Raw genomic sequence first — 22,672 nt, 5'->3', positions numbered from 1 at the left:
TCAGGGCGATATCATGATGTGAACCCTGAGGAAGTCACAGATAGTCAACATACCTTCCAAAACCAGGGTGGTATACACAACAGAGCTGGATGGAAAATTGTTTGCATAGGAGACAACAGCTTGCTAGTCGAAGGAACACTTATATGATTAGTGACAAAAATGTACTTGCGTCACTTACCACCTTATACGTTTCAGAGTAACAGCCGTGTTAGTCTGTATTCGCAAAAAGAAAAGGAGTACTTGTGGCACCTTAGAGACGAACCCATTTATTTGAGCATGAGCTTTCGTGAGCTACAGCTCACTTCATCAGATGCATACCGTGGAAAGTGGAGAAGATCTTTTATACACACAATTTTTTTCATGCTTTGTGTGTATAAAAGATCTTCTCCACTTTCCACAGTATGCATCGGATGAAGTGAGCTGTAGCTCACGAAAGCTCATGCTCAGATAAATGGGTTCGTCTCTCAGGTGCCACAAGGACTCCTTCTCTTTCCACCTTATACATGGAAATGTGCCTGCAGTAGTTTGAAAAAAATAATTCACATCTTCTGCTTAATTGCTAATGTAAAGGTACAACTATTGCCAAATGATGGAGTGTATTAAGGTGACAAATCAAAGGGGGTTGGGGAAGCCATGTAATTTACAAATGGATATTTTTATCTTTCGATTTGTAGGGTGTGTTCCACAACGGTGCCATAATCCAGCTCACCACAAGTCTCTACCAGGCTCTCTGCCTCAGGCCTGATGGGAGCTGCAGTGGAGCAGGAAAGCAATCTGAAGAATCCTATTGGAAAGTGCATAAAATCAGCTCTGGAATTTGCATGATTGAGAGTCTGAAAAACCCAAGAATGTATCTGAGGATCAAGGATGGCGAGTGTAATGGAACAGTAAGCAGTTCTTGTTCATATTTGCCTTTTAAAATTTTTATAAGTAACTTGCCAATGCCAGAGGGGAAGGAATAAAATCTTTAAAGTCAGTAAAATAATAAACTGCATTACCCTCTGTTGTCTAAAATAGAGACTTTTTACACCTCCCATGCAGCCATAAAACTTGCAGAACTGGGAAACTCTGCTTTGAATAAGTTTAGCCTTTGCCTAAACCTTTACATGAATCAGAACTCTCTGTCTCATGCATGATATTTCCCTTATTCGGATCATTATATCTCTATTTCTGATCACAAAGGAATAAATAGGTCCAAACATGAGGCTATATTTATAGGATGGAACAGTTAGACAACAGTATGCTAAAAACTTAAAAAACAAACTGAATTGACACAAATATTCAAGTTTTTATTTTAAAGTTTTCCAACTGCGTATCACATTCAATTGTTGAACTCACATTTCTATATTTCATTTTTTTTAGGGGACGGGTGATGTGTACTGTCACTTTAAAATTGAGAAGAACTTAGAAAGTGGATCTGTGAGTCTAGAATCTGTTCAAAACAGAGGAATGTATGTTGGTCTCCAACCAGATGGCCAGACCAAGCCAGTTGTTCACACTGGAGAGAGAAACATTTTGTTCTACCCACGAGTCATCAAATGTATGCAACTTTGAATACTAAACAAACCACTGAGTATTTCACATATTTATAGCTGTACATGTAAATATTTATGACCACAAAGTTTAAGGCAAAAATATAGAGACCAGACTTGAAAATTTGATCTTGAACGTTTTAAATGAGAAACATATCCTACTTGCAACTAATTCCTCCCATATACATTGGTAATTTTTATACCTCATTTTACCAACTCAGGAGTTAAAAGAAAAAAAAATTGTTTTTTTTGCTGAATAAATGAAACTTTGAGTATGTGGATAAAAACAATGGTCATAACATCTGGTTATTACAGCTCCCTGATTCTCTGCCCAACTCCAGTCACTGGTTAGAGTAGCCTGGGGGCAGCTCTACCATGTGCCAGCTGGCAGCAGTTCCCAAGAAACTGCTCCCCAGCTGAATACAACTTGAATGTGCTCTGGCCATACCCCCTCTGTAACTTCAATATGCCCCTCACTGCTGGAGACTGCAAGAAATATGGCATAGGAGCCAGGTAGGCTGGTTGTATATCTGGAGTGGACACTCTCACTCCGGAAATCCCCAAAGTGTGAATGGAGCAGAGTGGAGAATCTGCTCCACTGTCAGTGGCTGCTAACTATGCAGACCTGACAGCTTTGTTTTTATACATTTCTGTGTTGCTTTAATCATGGCATCAAAGCACCTCCATAAAAACTAATGAATTAAGTATCACAACATCCTTGTGAGGTATATTATTATCCCTGTTTCTACAGATGGGGAACTTCCACACAGAAAGTCTGTCAGGAGTTAGAACCCAGATCTCTGAGTCCTCTGCCCGAGCCACAAAGCTGTACTTCCTCATGAGTATCTGCCCCCTTCATTGAACTGTAGCTTTAACACACACTGTAGTTGTCTGCAGGCCAGTTCAAAAGAAAATAAGCACTTCTGCTCAACAGTCAGAAAGTGTAAACAGTACAACGCACAGTACAAAGTCTCATCATGAGTAAACTATGGAATAGATTTGAAAATGTACATCTCTGAGTTTCTGTTGGAATGTCTACTAGGAGCGGCAATCTTGCTAAATATTGATAACATTTCTGTGATGCTGACAATCTGGAGCAAATGACCAGAATTTGTTGATCAGTTTTTATCTTTTTTCACTTAATGTCCTCTTTTTTATGAGGCAAAGAAGGAGAAGTTTAAAACAGAAATGCTTTTTACATGGACATTCAGATAAATGGGAACATGAAACTAGTCTTCAGGAACTAAAAGACATTAATTTGGGATTGCCTTTTAAAATTAATATATAACTGCTGTACCTTATGGGCTGCATTAGGCACAGACACACTGAGATGTGTGTGTAGGGGGGGGAAATGTTGGACTGTCTAAGTGGCAGTGCTTGAAGTCATACTTGTCTAGGTCCCAGTGCCACCAGAGTCATTGTCATTATTATTATGAGAGAAGGGTGTTATATGGGTAAGAGGTAGTCCTTCCTACCTCTTTAAGAATGGTATAAAAAAAGCTAGGCTGTACTGCCCCAGAGCAACCTATCTAGTACTATCCCATGGCCAGATGTGGAAGCCACACCCATCTAAACATTCCCTCACGGGGCCAGTCTGTTCTAACCACCTTGGCAGCAGAGAGCCGTAAATTAGCTTTCTGAAGTCTCCTGAGCAGATGTAGTAGAGGGTAAATAGCTCCCTGTAATTTCTCCCCCTCTAGTGCTCCCACACAGGGACAGACATAATTCAGACTGTGAATTTTTGGAATTTCATCTACTGATTCTTTTCTGATGTTGAATCATAGGATGGATAACAAGAGCTACTAAACCTCTTGTTTCCCCACAGAGAAAGCAGTTTAATAGGTTGATTAAAACTTTCCATGGTTCACTCTTACAACCCCATCTCATACAGAACTCCCGTATCTTTGAAGGCAATGGAGTTTTAATTGCAGAGACAGCCTTGTCTTCATATGGCATTTATAATCCCATCTACAAAATGGGAATAGTTTCATATGATTAAAATGGCCTTCTTCTAAATTAACATTGCTTATGCTTTAATGATTATTCCTTTATAATGGGATTTTCAAAGGAGCTGGGGCCTGGATCCTTAAAGGTATTTAGTCACCTAACTCCCATTGATTTCAATGAAAGTTAGGAGCCTAAATAGCTTTGAGGATCTGGGCCCAAGTGATTTAAGTTCCCAATTCCTGTTGAGTTAGGCAATTAACTCCCTTAAGGTCCTTTGCAAATCCCAGCCTTCATGTTTCCCTAAAAAGACCAGTTCTTGATTCTAATTTGGTAGTTTAATGGGGTGATACATTATCCAATTTTCATCACACTCAGGGCTTGTCTATGCAAACATTGAGTTTGCGGCTGGCTAGGATGTAAATCTACCTTGCACTAGCCTGCTACTCACTAAGTGTCCATGTGGACCCTACTGTCATGCACTAAAAGTTCCATAGAGTGCTTTGATGCACCCCATAATGAAATATATGAGCCAGTTGATAAAGAATTATATCATTCAGAGCCCTTTTTTATTTTCCATTTGGCGTGCAGCTGATAGTCACTTGGCCAGTGAGAGCCTGGCAGAAACCAGTACAGTCACAGCTTTTTATATCTTGTGGATGTTAGCTCAAAGATATTTCAGATAAAAAATGAGAGAGCCCATGAAAATGAGGAATTGACCATCAAGCTTTGGCTATAAGTTGGGAACCCCAGACACAAAAAAGCAGTATAAACTCATCAAAAATACCTCAGTCAGCAGACAGAGACAGTATTATAGCACACAGTTTATATTATTATTTAAACAATTCCAAAGGTACACAGAAGCATTATAATAAAAGTAATCATAACCATGGCATCACTGGAAGTTCAGTGCATGCACCATGCGTGTGGTTGGGAGTGAAGGGGGCAGAATATTTGAGTCACTATATACCATGCAGATGAGAGAGAAGAATTTTTCCTCCTAAACCCATGAAGAAAAGGGTTTTCAATGGAAAGCCTTAACTAAAGCAATGCTAACTGGCATCACTATAATAAAACTAATAGCTACTCCATTATAGACTCAAGTATCAAAGTTGGTTCCTAAAATACCTTGCTTCTTAATAAAAGAAGATAAAAGGACGTAATGCTTTTTTCAGAGCAGCCAAGATTTGTCTCTTTGCTATTTCATAGTTCAGAAATGGCCACTGGCAGTTCTATTTGAAAGAAAGCAATGGCCCCCTTTAAGAAAGAAAACATCAGTGGAGGGACTTAACGTCAAGAAAACTGCATTTGAACGAGTCATTTGATTCATACATCAATGTTAAATTGTTGCTTAGAATCGCAAAGCGGTGAATGGATTTTATTGGCATGCCATCTTTTTTTCTTTTTTTTTTTTTTTATGCTTGCTGCTAGTAATAAAAACCTATTACTTACATCTATGCAATGCACAGAGAAAAGATTTTGGTATATCTTGTACATTTGTCTGACAATTGCAAGGTTTATTACTAGTTTTTGCCATTGAATACATGGGTAGCTTTTAAGTAGGAGAAGCCAATGATTTTTTGGTAGTGTCACATCTTACATTTTGTTATTTTAGTTGGCAGGGAAAAGCCTATGGGAACATCTGCGACTCCCACCCAACCAAAGAGAGGGATCAGAGAATCTGAACATCAACCAGCAAAAGCCCAGAAGCCAGTGGCTCAGAGCCCATCAGCTTCTCCACCCCCAAGTAAGGAATAGTTTTCAAAAATCTATATTGCAGTGCTGTGATTTGTCTGCCTTTGATGTTTCTTTGTGATGGCCTACCCTAGGGACGACACCACATGGCTTTTCTAGACTGTTGCAATGTACAGTGTGGATATGAACTGCTCTTTAACAGACTTGTTCTTATCTGAAGAAGCAGTGAAGTTTATCATATTGGTTAGCCAATAGTCAGCGTCTAACTGATTTGACTAATTTCACTGTGCTGATTTTGAATACATTATTATAATATAGCCCAGCTCTTTTCTCTACTAATCTGAGCCACTCTACATTCTATATAACTGCGCTAATACAATGTAGGGCCCAATACAAAAGCCCATTGAGGTCAGTGGAAGTCTTTCCATTTACTTTAGTGGACTTTGATATGACTGCATCATATTGTTGTGTATAATTTACTGGGGGAAGGGAGTAAGGATTCTTGACCCAGTACATACTGGCCTCAGTACTCTGTTGCCCCCAATATCCATGGGATGCAGATGAGGAGGACCTGTTCCCAGGACTGATGGGGTGAGGAGTTGTTAATGCTGATCTGATCCATGTCTGCCTGTGGCCCGCAAGGAGCCATCTATCAGCTGGGCATTGCTGAAGCCTTGAGCAATTCTCTCCCCCTAGTAACCTGCTACACTGGGAGTGGCATAAAGGGATTAAGATCATATTGTTTGGGGCAGGGTTGGTTCCCTAGTGTGTGTTATGTAGTGCCTAGCAGATTGTGGACACTGCCATAATATAAACAATAACACTGATTCACCAGTGATACCATTTACAGTGAGAAGTGTTTGAGACGGAAAACTCAGGTATTTTGGTATTTTTTAAAGTTTCAGTATTTCACTTCCACCCCCATTCAATTTAAACCAGGGTTTTTTTTAAGGGATTAATAATAAAAACAAAACAAAAAAACACCCTGTATTTCTAACTAAATGGAAATGTCTGCTCTTCAACCACAAAGATTGCTGTTTGATAGTAATTCTTGCCCTGGTCCTCGGATTACTATGGTACGAAATAAAATAAATAAACTTGCAGCAGTCAAGAACTCAGTTTGCAGGAGTTTCATGTTCTCTTCAAAGTCTAAAGATTTCTGATTTAGCAGGACAAGGTCATGCAGCCCACGTGCGAACTTTCTCTGAAGGGAGAATCTTGTTCTTATCTCAGTGGTGCAACGTTCCCCTGTTCAAGAAAGGGGTCAGGATGGTGGGGTGGAGTAGGGGAACAGACCTCTGCTTTGCGTGGTTCACCTATGTTTCAGATGCTGCGGGGGAGGATGGAGAATCCACAGTTATGCAATTCTTCCATCCTTCCCCTACCTCTGCAGAGGGGACATGCTGGGGTTGTAGAGCCTCTAGTGTTGTGCACTATTTGGCTGGACAGCTTCCCCTCCTCCCCCCACAACAGATAATAAATTGAGGAGCCCAATTGTCAAACTAGGGCCCTCAAATTTGAGTTGCCCAGTTCTGCTTTTGATTGACATTGCTGGAATTTAGGTACCGTTGTGCCTGTATAAACAAAATGCCAAATTTTGGCATGCTAATTTACAGGGTACCCAGATCTGAAAACTGGGAGCAATATGTTTTATACCAGAGGAGACTTTAAATGCAGTGCAGGATTAGGACTGCACCAAACTCTCCTGGTTTAATTAAAATCAGTGCAGACTATTTTTTCTAACGATTACGAATTATTTTCATATAGCACAGACATCTCTGTGGCAGCATCACTGCTGTGTTCATTTCAGAACACTATCTCCGTTTCTGGTTCCTTAGGCTTCCTCTGGTATTGCCCTGTGATGTGGCACCAAGAGCCGCCTGCATGTGTCATAGATTGTCCGAAAATGGTTCAGTGCATTGAATTTAAAATATAGGGCAACAGCACACACATCATTAAACGTAGTTTCAACAAAGCAGAATGTTTTTAGGGTTTGGTACTCAGGATCGTTTTCCAGAGGAGATATTGACCCTAAAAATGGTTCAGGTAAAGTCTCTATCACACTTTGTAAGGAGTATTTATGAGCAGTAATAACTATGGGGTCCTTTTTATGTCAATGCAAACTAAATGGAAATACAAAAGTTGACTGTATCTTTCAAAGAAAATGTTTCTTTTATGAAGAATATTTTCCTATGGAGCATTTTAACAGGTGACTCACTTTTCACAGGGTTTTTTTGGGGGTGTGGGGGTAGGGGGGAATCATTGAAAGCTGAAAGATTTTTAATCCACATTGACCTATTACACTGATTTTGTTTTTAAATCCTCAAGTTAGTATTCATAAAAAGGTGGCAATTGATTCTGTAAGTGGATGTTTAGTGTATGTCCCCAGCTATGCCCCTAACATTCACCTTTATAACATCTACAGTAACTCTTTAAGTTGTTCAGACCATCTCTCTGACAATGCAGGTCTAGGCCCAATGATGTATTCATTGGTGGGTTCTGCACAGTAAAGTTTTCCCTGAGAGATTACAGGAATCCTGTGAGATCTCACAAGTGTGGGAATTGATGTGGGAATTTTGATTGTCATCATTCACCATTGTGTTTCTGAAATCATCATTAAAAATTCCTGTGGTGGAAACATAAATATGTACAACAGCGAAAGAGGAGGCTAAATGGCCGCTATCAGAGACAGTGGCGTAACTAGGAGTGGAAATTTGTGTGGCCCCTGACTTCCAGGTGGACAGGCAATGACACACTGTGCTAGCTAGGCTTCTCCCCCGATGCCACACCCTCTTCCCAGCCTTGGTACCCCCAGACACAGGTCTTCACCTGCCGAGCTGAGCACACGTGCATGGGTCAGCGCAGAAAACGGCAAGGCAGAGCTGCCGGAACGTAGCTTTCTCAGTGGGGGGTGCACAGTTCTGTCCTGAATTTCAGGTGCCTGAGTGACGCGCCAGGCCGCTGTGGCAGCACTAGACTCCTGCTCAGGTTTGGGTAGCCTGGATGCTAAGCGAGCGGGCTGCAGCCCACCCAGGTCCACCTCTGGCTACGCCCTTGATCAGAGAGCTGCATAACCAGCTGCAACCCTGGCCAAGTGACTATCAGCTGCTCGCCAAATGGCTGAAAATCCCATAAAAACAGCATTTCTTATGACATTATTTATTATTTCCACAGTGCCATAGCTTGGTTGGTACCTTACAGACAAATACTAATATACAACACAAACAAACAAACAAAAAGGAGTCAGACTTTGCTTGAAATAGCTTACAATCTCTGGGACAAATTCAGCAGTCCTCTCTAGGGCGATCCTCTGACTTATTTGTGTTGCAGTGTTGCCTGAGTTAGAATCCCAGAATTTGGCCCTTGGTTCTGTATCAAATTCCTTAGGCATCAGTGGGACTCCCCACCGGGGAGTATTAGTCGATCCCAATGCAGAGCCAGGTCTTTAGTTACCTGAATCATTTGGTTTAAATGTGAGATTTTAATGTGGTAAAGGAAAACCCTTTTCTCTATATATTTCTGTAGTTAAATGTATTTTGGATCCAACTAGAATATACATTTGATAAAATTGACTATATAATTTTTCTTGATTACCACTGCACTGCTTTTCATAAAACAGCTACCGATATAATAAAAGTGACATCTAAGGAACTTAATAAGAAAAATCAGGACTGTGTTAAACTGATCCATCTTCTTTTCAGTTAACCACTTTGTTTCATAGACATTTCAAGTTAATGTGGAATTTTTTTTGCTTATATATACTTAATAAGAAACAAATCCAAAGGAGCCAAAGTCTTGTCTTTCACTAAGTACTTTTGTTAATACTAACAGAAATATAGAATGAGATGAGTTATGGCTGGAATTTCAAACATAACTTTGAAGTTCAGAGGTTTTGCTGGTATCTGTCATGTATTATACTTTATTTTCTTTTTCTTCTTCTGTTTAACAAACAGAAAGGAAATTGTCCTTGGTATAAAAAAAAAATATACCCAGATATCAAGAGGTACTATAGTTTTTAATCAATGTGGAACCTAAAGAGAGTTTTATGTTGGTGGGAACTCTCTTAGGGCTGGCCTACACTACCTCGATAAATCAATCTATCTTTTGCAGTTAGATCCACTTACCACGGTGGCTACACTGCCCTGTGTCGATGGGAGAACATTTCCTGTTGTCTTCCCTTACACTTCTTGGGGAGGTGGAGTACACAAATCAATGGAAGAGTGCTCTCCCATCGATTTAGCATGTCTTCACCAGACCCACTAAATCGACACTCACTGCAATCCGTGCTGGTCTACCAGTAAGTGTAGACAGGCCCTTAGAGAACATATTCTTCAGCTATTTATGTTTTCTATCTTATTGTTCCAGTAGTGGATTGCAGATGGAATGTTTATCAGCCTTTTCTTTTACTGCAGTATCTTCCCCTTGGGCCAGAACAGTTAGCTATAGATTGCAAACTCTTCCGAGCAGAGCCGGTGTGTAAGTGGACAGCACTTAGCTGACAGCACTACCCCATGAAGGAATAATATTTCAGACATATGACGGTTGCTAATCCATTTGAATTAGAAATATTCAAAATTATGTTCCTCCCTGCTGAGACTCCATTCATTCATGCTTCACTTCCAGGTTTGTCGTTTGAGATTTGCAAGTACATCTTTATCCTCAACATTGGGCAAAAGATCAGTGGAGGCAATCATTGAAGTGAATTTCTCTCTTCCAAAATTAAATTTGGTCAGGCCATCAGCTTGTGAAATTTACTTGTAATAAGTTGTGTTCCTCTCTAGTGACTAATCCACATAGAGGCTAACAGCTTACTATGCCTGAAAGCCAATAGGGTTACTTTCTTTAACTTAAATGGCAGAGGTCTGTGCTTTGGGGCTAATGATCTGTGGTATGTTATGCTCATTTTGTGACTTGTGAGTTAGAATCTGACCTGTAAACACAGTAAAAAGTTTAATTTTTTTTTAAAGGGTAAAATAAAAACTGGGTGCGTGCATGAATTTAAAGAAGTACTGAGTTCAAAGCTGTTCTTCCATTTACTTTCCTCAGATAGTCACTTTTTTTTTATTTGAAACTTAATTTGACTCTGCTTTCAGGTATTAATGATTCTTTCAAATTGAGTATTATGGCACCAATCCAGGAAATACTTAAGCATAAGCTTAGCTTTAAGCACATGAGAAATCCTATTTGATACCAGTGCTGAATTATCCTAAATGCTGGAAGAAATGAAAAGTACTCAACTATATACAATTGTTTTAAACAGATAGTGAGGGCCTTCACACCACAAAAAATGTTACTGTCATGGTCTCACCCCTCTAAAGAAGTAGAAACCAACTTACTCCAAAACAATGGAACCGGTATAGTACATGACATGGCCCCACACAGGAAGAGTTTCTGCACCCCACCTCCCCGGCTCTATTTGCAAGCAGCGCAGTAAAGTACATCATACAGGATCTCTTCTCGGTTTCATTTTGCTACCCTTGACAGCAACAGATCCTGAATAAGAAATTTCCTGAACACCAGCGTATATAGCTGTTTGAGAAATATATGATTCAACTCACCCTTGTTTAGCTTGCACATATTTTAAAGCAACAGACAGCTATTTCAGTTTTACTTTATTGCTCTCCATTTTTAAATTTCTGACTTCATCTTCTGATTGTGACAATATGTAATTCCACAATGAAGATAGGTAAAGAGATCTTAGAAACTGGCGTTTCCATTGAATCATAGAACATTGCAAGGATGGGGAAGCACATTGTAGGGTTGGGGAGTACACATTTGAGATGCTTGGTCTTTTCCAGTTTGATTTTAGTAGTTCAGTTTCAGCTAACCAGAACATTTTGGACTAGACAAAAAACACAAATCAATCTTTTTAGCCTCCCTCACTTACAGTGAAAAAATACAATCCTCTTTCTGTTATGTTTCCTTTATGTGCTGATGTTACAACAGGGACTGTCAGTTTCATGTCAATTTTGATTTACCACTAATGTTCTGTATTTCACAGAGGAAATGAAAAATACCCAAGGTACCAAGTATCCCCTTCCTTTAGATGATGAATGGAAAGTGTCAGTGCTGACAGGAAATGCAGGAACTCAAGCAAATGTCACACTCTGGATATATGGAGACAAAGGAGTAGCTGGACCAATAACTCTTGGCAAGGACAACGGGGAGCAACTATTTCTTCCCAGGCAGGAGGATGAATTTCAGGTAGCTAATGAAGGCTGGGAACATTATTTTACTGAATACCTTTCCAAAGATAATTCTCTCATGTGATAGGGAAAATGTTTTCTCCCTATACTTACTGCATAAAATAAATCTATATCCAATGTCTCTGAATTCTGTATTAAATTAGCTAAATATATATAGTACATGACAGAGGAAATACTCTTTTCTCTCATATCTTAGACAAGCAGGGGAAACTGCGGAAGTAAATTGCTTTCTTTAAAGCAATTAGTTTAGGCAGTTGGTTTGAAACTAGTCTTAGAAACCATCTACCTCTGCACAAATCATATCCACTGAAAGATGTGTATCATTTACAGGATCTTTAGAAATGAAATGCATTCTTGAATACACTGTTGTAATCATGGCTCAAAAATGAGTACTGCATGGTTGGCTCTGCTAAGAGTCATAACCTCACCGTTTTCCAGCTAACTAATGCCCTAATAAAAGACTGAAATGTAAAAGGTTTATACATGGTATTAATAGATTACAATAACATGAATGTTACATTGTCAGGATCTGATCCTGTTTATATCCTGCAATGAAAACAAAAGGAGTTTTGCGGTTGACTTTATTAATATAATTAGGATCCAGTTTGTAAAGGAGCTTACCTCCAGATAGAATGGAAGGAAGAAATTACTATTAACAAAGGGCTAAAGCTTCTCTTGGTTCTCACACAAAGCTTTTATAGGAGGGACATATCCTCTTTTGTTGTCTTCCAGCCGGAAGCCATGTATGAATTAATTCACCAGAAATGATACTGCCCATCATGTACTAGAACTTGCTGTGTGTGCATCTTCTATACTACTGTAGTTGTGACTCACACCAAGATCCTTATTGCCCATAATAATAATTAATAAGTACTTTGTACTAATATGGCTTAAGTATTGAGGCTATTAGCTGTGATGTTAGTTTTGGAAATACGTACAGTGTATATTTCACAGAGCTACAACCCACTGGGAACTCCTTTCTCCTCACTAGTGAATAATTTATAACCAGTTTTGGGTAATAGCATGTCTGCAATATTAACTTCTCTCCCTGTCCATAGATTCCCTAAGATATGGACCAATTGTCCTGCTATAAAATAGATATCCATTATAGCCATGTCCTATGAATATTGATCTTGAAGAAAAGAAGAATCTCTCCATCAGCAGCATGGGCTGCTACACTCCACACACTGACGCTCTGGCTTTCAGGCCTGACATAACAAATATCAATTAAAACATTTCCCCTCATTAGCCTGCAGTAGACAAATCCATCAAAAGCTAGCTAATGAGTAAGTACTCTTTTCAAAAGTGACATTGTTTGTACCTGTGGATCAGTGCGAGTATAGCAGTCGACGAGAATGGAGCGAGGAATGCAAGATTGGTTTTATTACTGATTCTCTTTATTGCTTCTGTGCTTGAGCCTGACGTGTTTCCACTTGCACTTTGCTAAAGCAGGAGACTTCACTTTTTCATTTTTAAAATGATCGACTTCCTCAGAGGTCTAGCTAGGAGTTCTAGGAAGAAAACTGTCTCAGACAGCATTATGGTAACCCAGGGCAATTTGAATCCCTTTCCTAAAGCAGGATCCCCTGGGAGAATAACATGAGGGGGAAAGGAGTCCAGGAGAGCTGGCTGTATTTTAAAGAATCCTTATTGAGGTTACAGGGACAAACCATCCCAATGTGTAGAAAGAATAGTAAATATGGCAAGCGACCAGCTTGGCTTAACAGTGAAATCCTTGCTGGTCTTGAACACAAAAAAGAAGCTTACAAGAAGTGGAAGATTGGACAAATGACCAGGGAAGAGTATAAAAATATTGCTCGGGGATGCAGGAGTGAAATCAGGAAGGCCAAATCACACCTGGAGTTGCAGCTAGCAAGAGATGTTAAGAGTAACAAGAAGGGTTTCTTCAGGTATGTTAGCAACAAGAAGAAAGTCAAAGAAAGTGTGGGCCCCTTACTGAATGAGGGAGGCAACCTAGTGACAGAGGATGTGGAAAAAGCTAATGTACGCAGTGCTTTTTTTTTTTGCCTCTGTCTTCATGAACAAGGTCAACTCCCAGACTACTGCACTGGGCAGCACAGCATGGGGAGGAGGTGACCAGCCCTCTGTGGAGAAAGAAGTAGTTCGGGACTATTTAGAAAAGCTGGACAAGCACAAGTCCATGGGGCTGGATGTGCTGCATCCGAGAGTGCTAAAGGAGTTGGAGGATGTGATTGCAGAGCCATTGGCCATTATCTTTGAAAACTCATGGCAATCTGGGGAAGTCCCAGACGACTGGAAAAAGGCTAATGTAGTGCCCATCTTTAAAAAAAGGGAAGAAGGAGGATCCTAGGAATTACAGGCCAGTCAGCCTCACCTAAGTCCCTGGAAAAATCATGAGCAGGTCCTCAAGGAATCAATTCCGAAGCACTTAGAGGAGAGGAAAGTGATCAGGAACAGTCAGCATGGATTCACCAAGGGCAAGTCATGCCTGACTAATCTAATTGCCTTCTATGACAAGATAACTGGCTCTGTGGATGAGGGGAAAGCGGTGGACGTATTGTTCCTTGACTTTAGCAAAGCTTTTGACACGGTCTCCCACAGTATTCTTGCCAGCAAGTTAAAGAAGTATGGGCTGGATGAATAGACTATAAGGTAGATAGAAAGTTGGCTAGATTGTCGGGCTCAAGGGGTAGTGATCAATGGCTCCATGTCTAGTTGGCAGCCGGTATCAAGTGGAGTGCTCCAAGGGTCGGTCCTGGGGCTGGTTTTGTTCAATATCTTCATAAATGATCTGGAGGATGGTGTGGATTGCACTCTCAGCAAGTTTGCAGATGACACTAAACTGGGAGGAGAGGTAGATACTCTGGAGGGTAGGGATAGGATACAGAGGGTCCTAGTCAAATTAGAGGATTGGGCCAAAAAAAATCTGATGAGGTTCAACAAGGACAAGTGCAGAGTTCTGCACTTAGGACGGAAGAATCCCATGCACCACTACAGACTAGGGACCGAATGGCTCGGCAGCAGTTCTGCAGACAAGGACCTAGGGGTTACAGTGGATGAGAAGCTGGATATAAGTCAACATTGTGCCCTTGTTGCCAAGAAGGCCAATGGCATTTTGGGATGTATATGTAGGGGCATTGCCAGCAGATCGAGGGATGTGATCGTTCCCCTCTATTCGACATTGGTGAGGATTCATCTGGAGTACTGTGTCCAGTTTTGGGCTACATGCTACAAGAAGGATGTGGAAAAATTGGAAAGAGTCCAGCGGAGGGCAACAAAAATGATTAGGGGACTGGAGCACATGACTTATGAGGAGAGTCTGAGGGAACTGGGATTGTTTAGTCCGCGGAAGAGAAGAATGAGGGGGGATTTGATAGCTGCTTTCAACTACCTGAAAGGGGGTTCCAAAGAGGATGGATCTAGATTGTTCTCAGTGGTAGCTGATGACAGAACAAGGAATAATGGTCTCAAGTTGCAGTGGGGGAGGTTTAGGTTGGATATTAGGAAAAACTTTCACTAGGAGGGTGGTGAAAGACTGGAATGCGTTACCTAGGGAGGTGGTGGAATCTCCTTCCTTAGATATTTTTAAGGTCAGGCTTGACAAAGCCCTGGCTGGGATGATTTAGTTGGAGATTGGTCCTGCTTTGAACAGGGGGTTGGACTAGATGACCTCCTGAGGTCCCTTCCAATCCTGATATTCTATGATTCTATGATTCCCTATTGCCAAAGTCATGCAGACAGCTATCAGAAAGTGGAAATACCCTTGCCTCTAGAAATAAAAGGAATCACATCCCTTTCTCATGTAAGTAGACATTACCTGTTGAATCCCCTTTGAGGCTGCTAACATGAGAAAAGATTGCCTGGGCATATTATACGTACTATACTAATGGACACACTTGACTATACCCTTCTCTAATAATTATACCAAAGGGAATCTTTCTCTTGGCCAGACAAATAGGTGCGAAGCTTGTTCTAGGCAGATGTCACTCCTTGCATTTCCACAAAGCCAATACATTGCCTATTAACACTGACACAAAAGAGGGCAGGCAGACCGGCCAGCTGAACCATTAACCAAATGGGATGGAAAAGGATAATCAAAATAGGCATAAAACATGACAGTAATACATATTCAGAGTTTTTGAATGAAAGGATAATATATCAAGTTTATTGACTCAGAAGCAGGTTATGACATCCTTACTCTAATATCATCATATCATATGATCCTATTGACTCATGGAGTAAGGTACTACACAATATGGGTGAGGTATCAGGATCTGAGCCCACAGAAGAAAATTACTGCTGAATCAAATGGAGAACATCATCATCTTCCAAGTGTGGTGATAGATTTTGTTTTGTTAATATAATTTAAGTTTCCCTATCTTCCCACTGATCTCAGTAAATGACTTGGAATCCTCCAACTCTCACCTATACCCTGTGAGCTGCTCAACCTGTGGCAACATCAAGGAAAACAGAAGTATGAGTTAACATTATTTTCTTAAAAAGAAAAGGAGTACTTGTGGCACCTTAGAGACTAACAAATTTATTTGAGGGTCAACTGCTGGAAATGGCCCACCTTGATTATCACTACAAAAGATCCCCCCCCACTCTTCTGCTGGTAATAGCTCACCTTAAGTGATCATTCTCATTACAGTGTGTATGGTAACACCCATTCTTTCACGTTCTCTGTGTATATAAATCTCCCCACTATGTTTTCCACTGAATGCATCCGATGAAGTGAGCTGTAGCTCACGAAAGCTTATGCTCAATAAATTGGTGAGTCTCTAAGGTGCCACAAGTACTCCTTTTCTTTTTGCGAATACAGACTAACATGGCTGCTACTCTGAAAACTGTCATTATTTTCTTAAACATTCTTTGTATTGGCCAGGCAAAGTGTTCTGGGGAGCAGTACAATGTTCTTATAAAGGCCACTGGGCCTAGAAATAAGAGTTGGAGAAATATTAAGCAGTGAGGGGAGACAAGGAAACTTTATTTTTATTAATGGAAATAGAGAGTAGGTGGATAATATATGAGTAGGGATTTTTAACAGAAAGAGTAAAAAGAAAGCTATTTAAAACAATGTAAACAGCTCTTTGGGATTTGAACCAGCAGTGAGCTAGGCTAGGAAAAAGGAGAATATGACAGAGGATGCTGCCATAAGCCTTTTAGTCAGAAGAACACTCACTGAGAAATAATCTGACAGTAAATCTGCCTTTCAAGTGCCTGAGAACCTCTACTTGTACTACAGTGTATAGGATGTGAAATGATTTGTATTCAATTTAAATAATGATAACAGTTCAGCATCAAAACAACCTGAAAAATGGGATAGAGTTGGGCTATAAGAGTATCCTTTATACTTAACGGTGCAACAAAATGCTTTACAAAGTAAAGGTGCAAGTGAAATACAAACTGTATTCAATCAAAAAGATAAGAATACATCAGTGACTTCTAACAGTTTACAGATCTCTCTATGCTATTTTTTGGAGCTGGATTATTTGGGCCTTTTGTGTCCTCCATACAGTTTTATGACTAATACTAGGTTTTATGTTAGAAAACCTGTCATTTTTTAACCGTGTTGCTCTAATACATCCTGAGAGATGTTATTTTGCTGCATGGTTTACATTTTCATATTCACGAACTGGACAGATGCTCTGAATATTTGTCAAAACAACTCCGCAAAATGGCAGTAATTTCTGGAAAGTACTCCCAAGTCTAAGTGTACCTTTGAGTGTTGACTGCGCTTTGATTCGCTGGTATATTCCAGAAGAGAAAGGGGATTCTCCATTCCATGCCTTGTCTGTTCCAATCCTAGATCTAGGATTCAGAAGGTCCAGCAAATTCATATACTTACACTGGCATCTCTACTGTTTATTTTCTGACCTGAGTTAAAAGGAGACTGCCAACATTGAGGGATTAAGATTCCCCTCAAGGATGCTGAATTTAATTGTATTGAGGTCACTGTTATTTAGTGGCCTAACTACAGTTGCTCCTTGAACCAACCCCATGTGTATTACTTAGCCCTAAGCCCTGGTCTACACTAGGACTTTAGGTCGAATTTAGCAGCGTTAAATCGATGTAAACCTGCACCCGTCCACACAATGAAGCCCTTTATTTCGACTTAAAGGGCTCTTAAAATCGATTTCCTTACTCCACCCCTGACAAGTGGATTAGCGCTTAAATCGACGTTACCGGCTCGAATTTGGGGTACTGTGGACACAATTCGACGGTATTGGCCTCTGGGAGCTATCCCAGAGTGCTCCATTGTGACCGCTCTGGACAGCACTCTCAACTCAGATGCACTGGCCAGGTAGACAGGAAAAGAACCGCGAACTTTTGAATCTCATTTCCTGTTTGGCCAGCGTGGCAAGCTGCAGGTGACCATGCAGAGCTCATCAGCACAGGTGACCATGATGGAGTCCCAGAATCGCAAAAGAGCTCCAGCATGGACCGAACGGGAGGTACGGGATCTGATCGCTGTTTGGGGAGAGGAATCCGTGCTATCAGAACTCCGTTCCAGTTTTCGAAATGCCAAAACCTTTGTCAAAATCTCCCAGGGCATGAAGGACAGAGGCCATAACAGGGACCCGAAGCAGTGCCGTGTGAAACTGAAGGAGCTGAGGCAAGCCTACCAGAAAACCAGAGAGGCGAACAGCCGCTCTGGGTCAGAGCCCCAAACATGCCGCTTCTATGATGAGCTGCATGCCATTTTAGGGGCTTCAGCCACCACGACCCCAGCCGTGTTGTTTGACTCCTTCAATGGAGATGGAGGCAATACGGAAGCAGGTTTTGGGGATGAAGAAGAAGAAGATGATGATGATGATGAGGTTGTAGATAGCTCACAACAAGCAAGCGGAGAAACCGGTTTTCCCAACAGCCAGGAATTGTTTCTCACCCTGGACCTGGAGCCAGTACCCCCCGAACCCACCCAAGGCTGCCTCCTGGACCCAGCAGGCGGAGAAGGGACCTCTGGTGAGTGTACCTTTTAAAATACTATGCATGGTTTAAAAGCAAGCATGTGAAAGGATTACTTTGCCCTGGCATTCGCGGTTCTCCTAGATGTAGTCCTAAAGCCTTTGCAAAAGGTTTCTGGGGAGGGCAGCCTTATTGCGTCCTTCATGGTAGGACACTTTACCACTCCAAGCCAGTAACACGTACTCGGGAATCATTGTAGAACAAAGCATTGCAGTGTATGTTTGCTGGCATTCAAACAACATCCGTTCTTTATCTCTCTGTGTTATCCTCAGGAGAGTGAGATATAATTCATGGTCACCTGGTTGAAATAGAGTGCTTTTCTTCAGGGGACACTCAGAGGAGCCCATTCCTGCTGGGCTGTTTTCCTGTGGCTAAACAGAAATGTTCCCCGCTGTTAGCCACAGGGAGGGGGGAGGAATGAGGGGGTAGTCACGCGGTGGGGGGAGGCAAAATGCGACCTTGTAACGAAAGCACATGTGCTATGTATGTAATGTTAACAGCAAGGTTTACCCTGAAAGAGTGTAGCCACTGTTTTATAAAATGTGTCTTTTTAAATACCGCTGTCCCTTTTTTTTTCTCCACCAGCTGCATGTGTTTCAATGATCACAGGATCTTCTCCTTCCCAGAGGCTAGTGAAGCTTAGAAAGAAAAAAAAACGCACTCGCGATGAAATGTTCTCCGAGCTCATGCTGTCCTCCCACACTGACAGAGCACAGACGAATGCGTGGAGGCAAATAATGTCAGAGTGCAGGAAAGCACAAAATGACCGGGAGGAGAGGTGGCGGGCTGAAGAGAGTAAGTGGCGGGCTGAAGAGAGTAAGTGGCGGGCTGAAGACAGGGCTGAAGCTCAAATGTGGCGGCAGCGTGATGAGAGGAGGCAGGATTCAATGCTGAGGCTGCTGCAGGACCAAACCAGTATGCTCCAGTGTATGGTTGAGCTGCAGCAAAGGCAGCTGGAGCACAGACTGCCACTGCAGCCCCTCTGTAACCAACCGCCCTCCTCCCCAAATTCCATAGCCTCCACACCCAGACGCCCAAGAACGCGGTGGGGGGCCCTCCGGCCAACCAGCCACTCCACCACAGAGGATTGCCCCAAAAAAAGAAGGCTGTCATTCAATAAATTTTAAAGTTGTAAACTTTTAAAGTGCTGTGCTTAAAGTGCTGTGTGGCATTTTCCTTCCCTCCTCCACCACCCCTCCTGGGCTACCTTGGTAGTCATCCCCCTATTTGTGTGATGAATGAATAAAGAATGCATGAATGTGAAGCAACAATGACTTTATTGCCTCTGCAAGCGGTGATTGAAGGGAGGAGGGGCGGGTGGTTAGCTTACAGGGAAGTAGAGTGAACCAAGGGGCGGGGGGTTTCATCAAGGAGAAACAAACAGAACTTTCACACCGTAGCCTGGCCAGTCATGAAACTGGTTTTCAAAGTTTCTGTGATGCGTACCACGCCCTCCTGTGCTCTTCTAACCGCCCTGGTGTCTGGCTGCGTGTAACCAGCAGCCAGGCGATTTGCCTCAACCTCCCACCCCGCCATAAACGTCTCCCCCTTACTCTCACAGATATTGTGGAGCACACAGCAAGCAGTAATAACAGTGGGAATATTGGTTTCGCTGAGGTCTAAGCGAGTCAGTAAACTGCGCCAGCGCGCCTTTAAACGTCCAAATGTACATTCTACCACCATTCTGCACTTGCTCAGCCTGTAGTTGAACAGCTCCTGACTACTGTCCAGGCTGCCTGTGTACAGCTTCATGAGCCATGGCATTAAGGGGTAGGCTGGGTCCCCAAGGATACATATAGGCATTTCAACATCCCCAACAGTTATTTTCTGGTCTGGGAATAAAGTTCCTTCCTACAGCTTTTGAAACAGACCAGAGTTCCTGAAGATGCGAGCATCATGCACCTTTCCCGGCCATCCCACGTTGATGTTGGTGAAACATCCCTTGTCATCCACCAGTGCTTGCAGCACTATTGAAAAGTACCCCTTGCGGTTTATGTACTCGGCGGCTTGGTGCTCCGGTGCCAAGAGAGGGATATGGGTTCCATCTATGGCCCCACCACAGTTAGGGAATCCCATTGCAGCAAAGCCATCCACTATGACCTGCACATTTCCCAGGGTCACTACCCTTGATATCAGCAGATCTTTGATTGCGTGGGCTACTTGCATCACAGCAGCCCCCACAGTAGATTTGCCCACTCCAAATTGATTCCCAACTGACCGGTAGCTGTCTGGCGTTGCAAGCTTCCACAGGGCTATCGCCACTCGCTTCTCAACTGTGAGGGCTGCTCTCATCTTGGTATTCATGCACCTCAGGGCAGGGGAAAGCAAGTCACAAAGTTCCATGAAAGTGCTCTTACGCATGCGAAAGTTTCGCAGCCACTGGGAATCGTCCCACACCTGCAACACTATGTGGTCCCACCAGTCTGTGCTTGTTTCCCGAGCCCAGAATCGGCATTCCACAGCATGAACCTGCCCCATTAGCACCATGATGCATGCATTGGCAGGGCCCATGCTTTCAGAGAAATCTGTGTCCATGTCCTGATCACTCACGTGACTGCGCTGACGTCGCCTCCTCGCCCGGTATCGCTTTGCCAGGTTCCGGTGCTGCATATACTGCTGGATAATGCGTGTGGTGTTTAATGTGATCCTAATTGCCAAAGTGAGCTGAGCGGCCTCCATGCTTGCCTTGGTATGGCGTCCGCACAGAAAAAAGGCGCGGAACGATTGTCTGCCGTTGCTCTGATGGAGGGAGGGGCGACTGACGACACGGCTTACAGGGTTGGCTTCAGGGAGCTAAAATCAACAAAGGGGGTGTCTTTACATCAAGGAGTATTTCAGGCAGGACTTCACGGAGGGTTCCAATAAGAAATGGTGCACCTAAGTTATCGTTCTTATTGGAACAAGTCGGTTAGCCTGGCCTCTGATTGATACATGGCTAGATTTACCTCGCTGCACCTTCTCTGTGAGTGACTGCAGTGTGACCTAGAGGAATGAGTCCCCTAGACAGGGGAGGAGGCAAATGAGTACAAAACAAATCTGGTCTATTTCTTGTTTTGACCCACTCCATCTATCTTTTACATCTTTGGCTGGCAGCAGACGGTGCAGAAGGACTGCATGCCATCCACATCTCATGGCTGCTCGGCAGAAGATGGTACAGTACGACTGCTAGCCATCCTCATCTCTTGCCTGCCTGGAAGAAGATGGTACAGTACGACTGCTAGCAGTCCGTATCGCCTGCCCGCTCACCATAAGACGGTTCAATAGGACTGACTGCAGGACTAAAGAGAATGACCTGGTCAAGTCACTCCAAATTTAGTCCCTGAGCCCATGTCTGCCCAGGCGCTCCCAGCCGACGTGGCCAGGAGCACCTCGGACATGACGAGGACGACTACCAGTCGTATTGCACCGTCTGCTGCCAGAAGGCAATGGGTTGCTGCTACTGTACAGCAAAGCCGTACCGCGTCTGCCAGCACCCAGGAGACATAGGGTGACGGTTACCTGAGCGGGCTCCATGCTTGCCGTGGTATGGCGTCTGCACAGGTAACTCAGGAAAAAAGGCGCGAAATGATTGTCTGCCCTTGCTTTCACGGAGGGAGGGAGGGAACGGGGGCCTGACGATATGTACCCAGAACCACCCGCGACAATGTTTTAGCCCCATCAGGCATTGGGATCTCAACCCAGAATTCCAATGGGCAGCGGAGACTGCGGCAACTGTGGGATAGCTACCCACAGTGCAACGCTCCGGAAGTCGACTCTAGCCTCGGTACTGTGGAAGCGCTCCGCCGAGTTAATGCACTTAATGGACTTAGAGCATTTTCTGTGGGGACACACACACTCGAATATATAAAACCGATTTCTAAAAAACCGACTTCTGTAAATTTGACCTTATTCCGTAGTGTAGACATACCCTTACATACCTGTTCCAAGAAGCAAGTGTTTAAAGTGTCATAAAATTGCTTCTCTCATTGTGACAAATGGCCAGTCTATATGTAGGTAACTAAACTTGCTCACTGGGTCTTTTTTTTTAGCTGTAGACCCAATCCTGCATTGGGATCTGCTTGAACAGATGCCTGTGCATATGTCAGTGGGACTTGGTGCATGTGCAGGGTTCCACTCTAGGAGATCCCAATGCCGGAGTGAGGCCTGAGGTTTCTCTTCGATCCCCTTCACCGCTGTGTACTCAATACCTTTTTCCTCAACAGGAGGTTGATGGTACATTTGTATTCATATGATTTGGGATTTGTAGTCAGATTCTATTGTATGGTCCTGTCTGCTCAGAAATTGTTAGCCCGATTCCCTTGTCACGTTAGTTTTACACCAAGATTGCTCCGCTATCTTTGATGG

The 22,672-nt window shown here is 42.6% G+C and overlaps 1 protein-coding gene across 1 annotated transcript in view; it reads left to right on the top strand.

The window, feature by feature from the left end:
- The window catches only part of RP1 (RP1 axonemal microtubule associated), a 295,040-nt gene that overhangs the window by 66,258 nt on the left and 206,110 nt on the right, over positions 1–22,672 (top strand). The window contains exons 14-17 of the mRNA XM_073329615.1: positions 675–887; positions 1,363–1,540; positions 5,092–5,223; positions 11,173–11,375. Coding sequence (XP_073185716.1) covers positions 675–887; positions 1,363–1,540; positions 5,092–5,223; positions 11,173–11,375 — 726 coding nt within the window. The remainder of the gene's footprint in view (positions 1–674; positions 888–1,362; positions 1,541–5,091; positions 5,224–11,172; positions 11,376–22,672) is intronic.

The sequence above is a fragment of the Lepidochelys kempii genome, chromosome 2, assembly GCF_965140285.1.
Source record: "Lepidochelys kempii isolate rLepKem1 chromosome 2, rLepKem1.hap1, whole genome shotgun sequence".
In the NCBI taxonomy this organism is placed as follows: domain Eukaryota; kingdom Metazoa; phylum Chordata; order Testudines; family Cheloniidae; genus Lepidochelys; species Lepidochelys kempii.
Note: the sequence above shows the minus strand (reverse complement) of the source record. Positions and strands in the feature narration are given on the sequence as shown.